Source organism: Heterodontus francisci, chromosome 2 (genome assembly GCF_036365525.1).
Source record: "Heterodontus francisci isolate sHetFra1 chromosome 2, sHetFra1.hap1, whole genome shotgun sequence".
NCBI lineage: Eukaryota > Metazoa > Chordata > Chondrichthyes > Heterodontiformes > Heterodontidae > Heterodontus > Heterodontus francisci.
This window is the reverse complement of record NC_090372.1, coordinates 27,417,364-27,429,421: the sequence shown is the minus strand read 5'-3', so window position 1 is coordinate 27,429,421 and position 12,058 is coordinate 27,417,364. Positions and strand designations below refer to the sequence as shown.

The 12,058-nt window shown below is 42.6% G+C and overlaps 1 protein-coding gene across 3 annotated transcripts in view; it reads right to left on the bottom strand.

Moving 5' to 3' along the window:
- Positions 1–12,058, bottom strand: part of LOC137383387 (genetic suppressor element 1-like) — a 319,556-nt gene that overhangs the window by 58,853 nt on the left and 248,645 nt on the right. For all 3 annotated transcript variants that reach the window (XM_068056168.1, XM_068056178.1, XM_068056185.1), the window contains one exon: positions 4,989–5,152. In XM_068056168.1, the coding sequence (XP_067912269.1) occupies positions 4,989–5,152 (164 nt within the window). The remainder of the gene's footprint in view (positions 1–4,988; positions 5,153–12,058) is intronic.

Here is a 12,058-nt window from a genome sequence, read left to right as displayed (position 1 = left end):
CCACAGCAGATGGTGATTTTTGAATTAAATTAATAAATCTGGAATTTAAAAAAAAAAATCTAGTCAAATGGACAAAACCCATCTGGTTCACTCATGTCCTTTAGGGAAGGAAATCTTCTGGCCTACATGTGACTCTTAGTGGGGAGGGGGTGGGTTCTGATTTTTTTTTTACAAGCCTGCCGGAAAGCCCCGAATCTGTCTGAAGTTGGGAAACTACTGTTCCCACTCCCAGCACCTGTCAGCTGTGAAACTGACAGCGCGATATTTTTTAAAAAACTGACCAATCACAAAGCTGCTGTTCTGAGCACTACGGCTCCCTGCAACTGTTGGGGGGGTGGGGGGGGGGGGTGGGGGTGGTGGGAACAGAGAGAGAAAGAGAGGGGGACAGAGAGAGAAAGAGAAGGGGACAGAGAGGGGGGAAACAACTCAGAGAGGGGGACACAGGAAGACAGAGGACAGAGAGAAAGACAGAGGGAAAGAGGGAGAGGGAAAGAGAGTGATCAAGATCTCTCCTGACAGATGGACATCTATATAGAATACTCTGCATTGCTAAAACAAGTTTGCGGGCAAACATTGGTTACTTGTGCAAGCAAAAAAATGCCAGGTATCTCACTAAATCAGTGTCTAACATAGTGATCAGAAAGTAAGTCAACAAATTAATCTTCTCATTTAAAGCTTCTTCACAAAAATGCACTTTTGTTGTTGGTTTGATTAATCGTAAGATAAATTTTTAATGCTTTTATCCTTCCAAAATTGTTTCACTGGGCCCCTATGTAAGATAAAAATTGTCATGTGGCTCCCCCCACATAAAAAGGTTGGACAACTCTGAGCTATATCAATGACTTAGATGGAAGGACTGATTGCAATATATCCAAGTTTGCTGACGATACAGAGCTAGATGGGAAAGTAAGCTGCGAGGAGGACGTAAAAGGCTACAAAAGTTTAAGTGATCGGGGAAGAAGGTGGCAGATTGAGTATAATGTGGATAAGTGTGCAATTATCCACTTTGGTAAGAAGAATGGAAAAGCAGAATATTTTTAAAAGGTGAGAGATGGGAAACAGTGGTATTCAGAGGGGTTTGGGGTCCTCATACATGAATCATGGAAAGCTAACCTTCAGGTACAGCAAGCAATTAGGAAGGCAAATGGCATGTTAGCCTTTATTACAAGGGGGATTGAGTATCAGAGTAAGGAAGTCTTTCTGCAATTATATACAGGTTTGGGGAGACCACACCTGGAGTACTGTGTACAGTTTAAATCTCCTTACCTAGGGTAGTATATACTTGCCTTAGAGAGGATACAATGAAGGTTCGCTAAATTGATTCCTGGGATGAGAGGGCTGTCCTATGAGGGCCAATTGAGTAGAATGGGCTTATATTTTCTAGAGTTTAGAAGAACGAGAAGTGATCTCATTGAAACCATTGAAATTTTTACAGGACTTGACAGAGGGTAGATGCTGAGAGGCTGTTTCCCCTGGCTGGAGAGACTAGAGCTGGGGTCCGGGTCTCGAGATAAGAGGTCAGCCATTTAGTACTGAGCTGAGGAGAAATGTCTTCACTCAGTGGGTAGTAGTAGTGAATCTTTGTAATTCTCCATTCCAGAGGGCTGTGGATGCTGAGATTGATAAATTTTTGTGCAGTAAAGGAATCAAGGGATATGGGGATAGGGCGGGAAGGTGGAGTTGAGTTAGAATTTCAGCCATGATCTTATTGAATAGCAGAGCAGACTTGATGGGCAGTATGGCCTATTGCTTCAGCTATTTCTTATGTTCTTATGAAAGCAGCATTGATTGCACTCAAAATCAGCATCAAGCACAGCCTGTTCAGATGCAGAGTAAAGTTCCCACTGCTCTGCACCCACAATGTGTCTTAATCCAAAATTTCAGAGAAGCATCGCCCTTTTTTGAACTTTCATTCTTGTGTTTTCCCAGCATGAGAATGGTGTTTCCACATTGTAAGCTGATGAATTGGCAAATGTCTAACTTGGTGCTACTTAGAACAAAATTTTTGTTCTGCAGATCCACACTCACTAGAAGTTAGATCAAAATTGCCCAAACACATTTTAACGAATCAGTGTGTGGGTTGAGTTCAAACCCATGTCCCCCAGATCAAAGAACAGGACTGCAGCTGATCCCTGTTCCTGGCTTAACAAAAATCTGAAATCACAGAGAGCAGACGTATAACAACATATGGCTTTTAAGATATTTGATAACAGAACCATGGGGAGATGAGAATTCTTTACACAGCAAGTTGGTATGATCCACAATGCACTGCCTGAAATAGTAACTTTCAAAAGTAATTGGATATATATACTTGAAAAGGAAAGATTTACAGGTCAAAAGCATTTTGAGACGTCCGGTGATTGTGAAAGGCGCTATATAAATGCAAGCCTTTATTTTTTACATCATGCAGATTTAGGCATGTGGCCCCACAATTAATGGTTGAAAAATCAAGGGGTGTGCACCCTAATTCCCAATGCGTCCTTTTGGCAGGCCAAGCTGTGCACTGGTAATATTGAAGATGAAATTTTATCCCAAGGGTGTCCTAAAGTAGGTCATGTTGTAGTAGTGATGCATACTGACTAATCTGTAGTAATACATGCTGACCAATTGTTGGTGATACACACTGGTTAATCAACCACTTTTAAAGACCCTTGTACATAATTTAACAATATGTCTTTTGTAAAGACCAATTTGCTTGTGAAAATGATCATCATGTCCGACCTGATATATTGCGGAATATATCAGATCTTAACTGGATTGCTGGGTGCAATGGGAAGGCACCTAGGAGAAAGGGAAGTTTGGCAGGGGCTTGTAGCACCTTGGATCTCAAGTCAATACACTCTGCCAGCTGGTGACCGTGCATCTTGCAGCAGAGGCCATGGAGATATCTGCAATGGCCTGATCCTCATTTCGAACAAAACATTACAAAATGCCACGACAACCAAAAAAAAAAATCAAATACACTTGTAACTGGCAGAGAGTTCTCAATGCAGTCCAATTAAACTCAAAACAGATATATTTCTTTGGAGGAGAACCACATTTGCCATATGTTTTGCCCTATTTTGATGACTGGATTACAAAAATGACAGTGTTAGGGGAATATTTAGGCAAATCCTAAATTGTTAGTATTGTGCTCCTATGAAGAGCATTGCAGCTGAGACTGTGCAGCTCCTGGATTTTTGTTTATAAATCAATTTGTTGGTGTTTAAAATCCTTCTGTACCATTCCAGCACTGCCAGTAGTTGAATCGCAGCTATCCCTTTGGAATTCCATAAGCAGATGTCTGATAACAGAAGCTCAAAAGGAACAATTGAGACTCAGCCGACTATTGCATCATAAAATGAGATAGCACTATAATTCAGTGACAAAGCAGTGAACCATTGTTATAAGGTGAGGAATGGAAGAACACAGGAATCTGTAACATGAGAAGACTATTTGCCATCCTAGTTCCATCTCTTCCACAGAATGTATCCTAGTTGATCCATCATGGGCTTTGAAATTATGCTGTGAAATAAAAATTGACCCCTGGGACGTTATTCAATTTGTCAGTCGCCTTTCTTCCCTGCCTTAAAGCCACCTTTAACGCGGTTTTCGTTAGCTCATGTGCACTTGAATGCAAACCTGAGTAAATTTGCATATTGTCCGTGAACTGCTGCTCGACAGGTGTCTAACAAACAGTGGGTAAGAGTGGGCACATGTACTAAACTGGTTCATTTCCAGATTCAATTTCAGGAGCGAGGGCAGAAATCAGCAACCACTCTGTTAGTGCTGGTGCACAAAATTGCTGCACCTAGTGCGAATGCACAGAGGAATTTAACTGTAACTCATCAAATCACGTCATGCATCTTGGTTATGCAACATACTACAAGGTGAAAGGTCAAAATGAAAAACCAGGATGATTTATTGTGAATTTTGCCTTACATTGTGGATTTTGTTTGTTGGGATGAACGGATTCAGTACTGACTGATGAATGTGAATTGGGTTCAGTTTGGGCTTAGCTGCTTGCCAATCACGACAAAACAATGATTCTGATGTCTTTTCCTCTCTCATTTTCTGCCCTCTGATCCAGGAATGGAAATGAAGGAAAGACAGTATGGAAGACTGCAGCAGGTAGAGCACCAAGTAGTAAGGAATGCAGGTTGGAATTATACAGGACATGGCCGGGGAAGGGAGCTGGGGATGACAACCATTCCTAACTATGCATATACATAAGTCACATGCTACAGTACACGACCTCTCAGCCTCCACAAATAAATCAGTGGTAATTAGATTAGAGATACAGCACTGAAACAGGCCCTTCGGCCCACCGAGTCTGTGCCGAACATCAACCACCCATTTATACTAATCCTACACTAATCCCATATTCCTACCAAACATCCCCACCTGTCCCTATATTTCCCTACCACCTACCTATACTAGTGACAATTTATAATGGCCAATTTACCTATCAACCTGCAAGTCTTTTGGCTTGTGGGAGGAAACCGGAGCACCCGGAGAAAACCCACGCAGACACAGGGAGAACTTGCAAACTCCACACAGGCAGTACCCGGAATCGAACCCGGGTCCTTGGAGCTGTGAGGCTGCGGTGCTAACCACTGCGCCACTGTGCCGCCCATTACTGCATTGGTGAGGTGTAAATATTTAATATAGTAACAAAACCACAGACAACAGGCCACACAGCATAATATTCAATCATATTGAGGGAAAACTTCGTTGAGGTAACAGAATTGATTAAATATATTATGCTTAATAATACCTAGACATTTTATGACTCGTGGTAGTGACATCTCGGGGCTGAAATTCCTCTGTGCACTAACCGTAACTGGTTAATGCATCGTGTCAGATTTCTGGGTGTGTTATGTTTTGACGGGTTGACAACTTAATAAAATAAAAGTTCAGGGAGAAATTTCAACTTTCTGATACTGTAGCTGTCACAGAAAAAGCCACTGTTTTTGTGAACAATATAACTAGGATATATAAAGACTTACTTGATTGTTGAATATGGTGACTCTTGGATGGAGTGACTGGATAGATAGAAAGCAGGGTGTGAGGAAGCAAGGTGTGTGGGCACTGGTGGTTTGTCCTTTTTCAGCAAAGACTCTGTGGAAAGTGGGTGGTCGTGACTTCTGGATCTCAAGGTGCTGTTCGAGGGCTAAGGAGAGAGAATATAATTATTGTTAATTATCAAAAACCTTAACTCCAGCATCTGCTCTAAACGCCAAGTAGGAAGAATGTGTCATTTCACATACAATTAAACAATTACAGTTTGATTGGAGAGGTAATGGAGAAATACAATTTGCATATTTGCATACCGCTGCTTTCTTAATTAATCTTTATCTCCGTTAGCAGCCCTGCTGCAGCTGGCCTCTGTCTGTTCAGATCTGTGCTGCTTTTCTCACTCCAGGGAGCTAATTTTGTATAATTTGCAACAGAAGAAAACTGCATTAGTGCCGAAAAGAGTGCCACAAATTCAGTTTAGTTGTGCGCACAGTGCGACAAAACCAGATTAATGCCACGCACAGTGTCACAGTATGTAGTGCTATAAATCCTGTTTAGTGCCACATTTAAAACCATGAAGACAGTTTCATATAAAGATGCCATAAATGCATTTTACATGTGCACTATTTGCACTCAGGTATTTTGAAGGAGGTGACTGAATAGAAAAAGGAAAAATAAATTATATTCTGTCACCACCTTTGTCTGTTCCATTATGGGAACATTAAATTTATGATTTCTGCAGTATTGTCGCTGCACTACAGTACCTGATTTTTATGGAAAGCAATTTATGAAATTGGACTAATGAAATTTAGTCCTGTCCACACACTCCTACAAAAATCGTATTGCCTACTCGGTAGCAAAAACATACAGGAATATGAATACCATAAATTTAAAGTCTATACACAATCTTAGTGGATGTTGGGATCAATTGATCCCAGTGGCTGCCATGCAATGACCCAACTCACATTAAAAAAGAATCAGAAAGATGAAGTGATGATACAAAGAGATAAAAAGGGGAAATTATAACTCCTTCTGTCCAAGAGAAACCAGGCAGAATGGGACTTAAATTGGAAGCAGTATACTTAGCTTGCAATTCTCACCAAGCAGCTATTTTAATTGTGCTGGTTTTATCGATGGCTGTGTCTCAAGTGGAAGCCTCATATATTTATGCAAATCAGGGTCCCATCACAGCAATAAGACCCCAAAGCAATTTCAACATGAAGGTGTTCATTGTGAGAAAGAAGCGGAAGGTAAGGTAAGTGGTAATGGCTCGGAATTTGCTCTCAGCGGCGAAGGAACAGCGTTCACTCTCCACATCGCTGACACCTGCTGACAGCCTTTTCGTAGATTTGTCTTTGGAGATTTCCAGTGGTGATTTCTAATCCAGTGTCTTTTCCAGAATGGTGCCTTCTATGGGAAAACTGTGACATCTATGAACAGGGTAAGCAACAGCGAGGTTCTTCAACCAGTCAGATTGAAGAATTCTCACTGAGACATGCAACAACAATTTATATTTATATAGAGACTTCAATGTAATAAAGCGTACCAAGGCACTTCACAGGAGCGCTATAAAACAAAATTCGACAACAAACCATATAAGCCAATATTAGGGCAGATGGCCTAAGGCTTGGTGAAAGAAGTAGCTTTTAAGGAGCGTCTTAAAGGAGGAAAGAGAAGTACAGAGTCAGAAAGGTTCAGGGAGGGAATTCCAGAGCTTAAGGCTCAGGCAGCTGAAGGCACAGCCACCAATGGTGGACAAATTAAAATCAGGAATGCTCAAGAGGCCAGAATAAGATGAGTGCAGATATCTCAGAGAGTTGTGGGAGTGAAGGAGTTTACAGAGATAGTGAGGAGGAAGACCATGGAGGGATTATAAACAAGGATGAGAATTTTAAAATCAAGGCATTTCTTGACTGGGAGCCAGTGTAGGTCAGTGAACAAAAAGGTATTAGGTGAATGGGATTTGGTTCAAGTAAGGACAAGGGCAGTAGAGTTTTGGATGACCTCAAGTGTGTGGAGGGTAGAATGTGGGAGACCAGCCAGGAGTGCACTGGAATAGTCAAGTTTAGAGTTTAGATGAGGAGGGATAGGTTACCTTGTTCACAAACACATAGGATGCTATTTGTGACTTTGATAAGAGCCGTTTCAGTATTGCGATAGGGATGGAAACCTGATTGGAGGGATTCAAACATGGAGTTCTGGGAAAGATGGGCATGGATATGGGAGGCGACAACACATTCAAGGACTCTGGAGAGCAAAGGGAGGTTGGAGCGAGGACGATAGTTTGCAAGAGCAGTGGGGTTAAGGGTTGCTTTTTTGAGGAGAGGGGTGATGATAGCAGATTTAAAGGAAAGAAGGACAACACTTGAAGAGAGAGAACCATTAACAATAACGACTAACATGGGGGCCAGGAGGGGAAGTTAAGTGGGCAGCAGTTCAGTGGGAATGGGGTCGAGAGAGAAGGAGGTGTGTTTAATCGACAAGATGAGTTTAGAGAGGACATGAGGGGAGATAGGAGAGAAACTAGAGAAAGATGTGAATTCAGGGCTAGGGCAGGGGAACACTTTCCAGGACATTTGGCCAGATAGGCTAGTGAAAGTGACGGAAGCTGCAGAGGCAGCTGATTGGATGGTCTGGACCTTAGTGACAAAGAGGTCCAGGAGCTTCTTGCAATTATTGTTGGAGATGAGGGTGGAGGGAACAGGGGAGAGGGGTTTAAGAAGACAACTTTCAGTAAGGAAAAGAAGCCAGAGATTACCTTTGCATTCCAGGATGATCCTGGAATAGTGAACAGTTTTAGCAGATGAAAGCAGGACTTGATCATGCTTTATGTGGTCCAGCCAGATCTGGCGGTGAATGACTAAACCAGTTGTTCACCATATCCTTTCAAGTCTGCGACTCTTGGACTTCAGGGAGCGGAGGTGAGGGCAGTACCGGGGGATTAGCCAGGGTGAGAGAGATTAATGGTTTTATTGGAGATGAGGGCATCAAAGATGGAGGCGAGGGTGTGGTTGAGCAAATCAGTAGCTGCAGAAATGTTGTGGCAAACGGAGGGCCAAATGCTGGACAGTTGGGATTTTGAAAGATTTTTGTAAGTGAATAAGGAGATAGTTTTTTTCCAGGGGCAGATACAGAATGAGTTAGGGCTGGGGTGTGGAAGGGGGATGTAGGTGAAGAGAGATATAAGGAAGTGATCAGGGACGGCCTTATCTGTGATGGATATGATCGCAGTATCGAGACCCACATGAGATGGCAAGGTCAAGGGAGTGGCCGTGAATATGGTTTGGGGTGTTTACATGGAGGGAGAGGTTTAGGGAGGAAGGGAGCAGTGAACTCAGAAGTCAGAGAGCATGATGAGTTCAGATGGACGTTGAACTCACCGAAGATGAGAAGTCGTTCGTTCCAGAGGCTGAGGGAGGAAAGGAGTGAAGATATCTCAGTGGGAAAATGTTTTATTTACCTGAGAGTGCAGTAGAGAATGAGAATTTTGAATGAGAGGTGAGGGGGGGAGCAAAGTGAAATGCTCAAAGAAGTGAAAGTACCAGAGGAGCAGGGAGTCAGGCTAAGATGTGATTTGGTGATAACTGCCACACAGTCACCGCGTTGGTTTTGATGGGGCAAGTGGTGGAAGGTACAGCCAGGTGATGAGGCTTCATTTAGGGGGAAGGTGTCATCACCCCTCAACCAGGCCATGATGCCAATGAAATCATCCACATTAAGTTTATGGACAGCAAGGGTCTTATTCAAAGTGAACAACCATCCTGGAGGGAGATGCATAGAGGGGCGGTGAGAACTGAGAGTCCAAACCAGAAAGTATAATGCAAGCAATGTAAATTAGATTTAAATGACATACAGAAAGCAAAATAATGATTGGGGAATACAGATGGAATAAAGGGAAAGAGATAAAGTAAAAATAAAATTATTTTTAAAGAATCTCCAACACTACTTTTCTTTTGAGGAAATGAGACTGCACACTTGTAAAACTAACTTTTCAGGGCCAGAGAAGTTGTTTAGCGGTAATTATCACGTAATATGCCATTAAGAACTCACTTACTCCTGAATGCACCAGCCCTAAGTTTTTCAGCTAGTCATGTGGCCTGTGGAGGAGCAGGGTATCTCTGACAGCAACTTATGGATTTCCACGTCTAACTGCGCATGTGTGTATTCCAGAAGTTGCTGTCAGATTTTTTCCATTACATTGGTGAGCACTGATAGACTCACTGTTTTTCTTGTTGAAAATTCAGGGACATTCTTTTCTTTGGTTGGCTAGGAGGATCTTTCTATACACACTGAAGGCTATTTTGACTTTGGGGAATAGTGTAAAATGGACAATATTGATTCAGTCACCCATTCTACATCTCTATATGGAAATGAAAATTGGGAGACGTGTATAACAAGTGGCTGAATCGCGATCGCCCATTTACACTATTGCCCAAAGCCAAAACTACCCAAAATGTGGCTGGATTTTACTGGGCCCCCGACATTGGGCTCTGTGGCGGTGGTGGGGGGAGGGGTGCGGCAGATTGTTCTGGGCAACAGGGCGTGAATTTCATTATGTATATCAATAAAACGAATAAATTTAAATACACTCACCTCCTATATTCCAGGCTGGCCGCGATCTTTAGTGGGGTGGCTGGCTATCCCGCGCCTTCACTTCCCTGTCTGGGAAAAGCTGGCATGACGCTGGTGGGTGGGGTGGGGGGGGGGGGGTGTGGAAGAGTTAAGATGTCCAGTGCGGGTGGGAGGATCGGGGTCAGATAAACGTAATGAGTGTAAAGGATGGTGGGAAGGGGTGAACTTTAAACTTTGTACAGTCTGGTGGGGGCGGGGGGAGGTCAGATTTCAACGGTAAGTGTTTTGTGGGGGGATGTGCAAATACTTAATGTAATTTTTAATTGGGGGGGGTTGGGAAAGGGCCATTAGGATTTTATTTGATACATTTTGGGGGGGCTGTATCTTTAAAAATGGTGTCAGCACCTGCACACAGGCAAGTGACGCCATTGCCAGTGTCAGCCAACCCGCCCCCTCCACAGCATTGGTGGGGAGTGGGGGGGCTGCCCCGGCTATTTAAACAAGCTGCCGCGCGCGAGATTGCGGCAACTCTGCAGTGCAGGCTGCCATTTTCTTCGCCCGCCGACGAGAGCGGTGGCAGACTCTTAAAACCCAGCCCTGTGACTGGATGTAATTGTGTGAATATGACTATTATGGGGCTTGTTCACACTGCTGCATGCAGATTTTAAAGGGGCTATAATGAGATGTAAATTACAGCATGTTGGGGCTTGCTTACATCACTCTGGACATGTTGTGACATGGCAAATAAATTAGTGCATGTGGCACTAACACCGATCTAGTTCCATTTCGTTCAAAATTGCACTCCAGGTATGTGCCTTCAATTTATTGCAATTGCTGTTTAAGGAAAGCCTGATTTTGCCACAAATGAAGAACCTACTGGAATTCTTCTGTCGTTGGTGTTTTGGGAAACTATTTAAAGTATGCTGACAAACAAATTACAGAGAACCTGGACAATCACATCCATAATAGATGTTCACATATCAGACATATATTCCCTGATGACATATTCTCAACACGTTACAAGTTTGCATTTTTAACTGTGAATTGTCACTTCTAAGGCAACAAACCACATTTCCATTTTTACTTTCTGCTGTCTTTACATATTGTTGTCCCTTTTGATTCATGCAAATCCTTCTAATTTATGTTAGGCTTATGTATATTATTTATTCAGTCTTGATAAATGGTCCTGCTAACTCCTGACCCACATTGTTAATCTATTCTTTTGTTTTTGTCACATCACTCTCTTGCAATATGCTCATAAAAATAATGAATTGGTCAGCAAGTGTTAAAGCTCCATATTAAGCTGTATTTGTGTGCAAGTCAAAAAGCACTTGGAGCATGTTACAAATTCTCCACCTGTGTAAGGAATAAGTATCAGGATAAGTTCAGACCGTTGATTCAGAATCAGAGATTCCAAACTTCACGTCTTCTGATTCTAAATTTCACATATTACACTATTAGCCCAAATATTTTGCCAGGTTTGTCCACTAGATGGCCAGTGCTAGGACCCTCCTGAGAGATTGCTAGATTTCAAACAATAAGGGTTGGGATTCGATGCCCATTCATATATAGTGGGTAAGATTCTGACCCAGATCAATGCAGAATGGTGCACAGCTTGCTCATTGTAATGTACTGAATTGATTTTTATTTATTTAGAGATACAGCACTGAAACAGGCCCTTCGGTCTGTGCCGACCAACAACCACCCATTTATACTAACCCTACAGTAATCCCATAAAGGCGGGCTAAAATGTGACGAGTCGAAGAGACTTAGCAGTTGGCAGGAAAAAAGACAGAGGCGCAAGGGAAGAGCCAACTGTGTAACAGCCCCGACAATCAAATTTTTCTGCAGCACCTGTGGAAAAGCCTGTCACTCTAGAATTGGCCTTTATAGCCACTCCAGGCGCTGCTCCACACACCACTGACCACCTCCAGGCGCTTACCCATTGTCTCTCGTGATAAGGAGGTCAAAGATATGAGATACAGTAATCCCATATTCCCTACCACCTACCTACACTAGGGGCAATTTACAATGGCCAATTTACCTATCACCTGCAAGTCTTTGGCTGTGGGAGGAAACCGGAGCACCTGGTGAAAACCCACATGGTCACAGGGAGAACTTGCAAACTCTGCACAGACAGTACCCAGAATTGAACCAGGGTCCCTGGAGTTGTGAGGCTGCGGTGCTAACCACTGCGCCACTGTGCCGCCCTATTATATAAGATTCCATTATATAAGAATTTCCTTATCAAGTATCGATGTCAATGGTAATGGGTGTTTAATTCTCTTGTGATGCATTTTATTTTGTTTTCCAACAGAGTGACTGAAAATTCACCAAAACATTCTTGATTTTATGGTGCTCATTTCAGGAAGACATTGGCTATCTAAGTCTGCATTGCTACAGTGTAATAAAACATTTTCTTCTAATACCAATATCACTGTTTTCTGTGACTATGCAGTGAGCAATTGAATTCCAAAGTCTTCACACT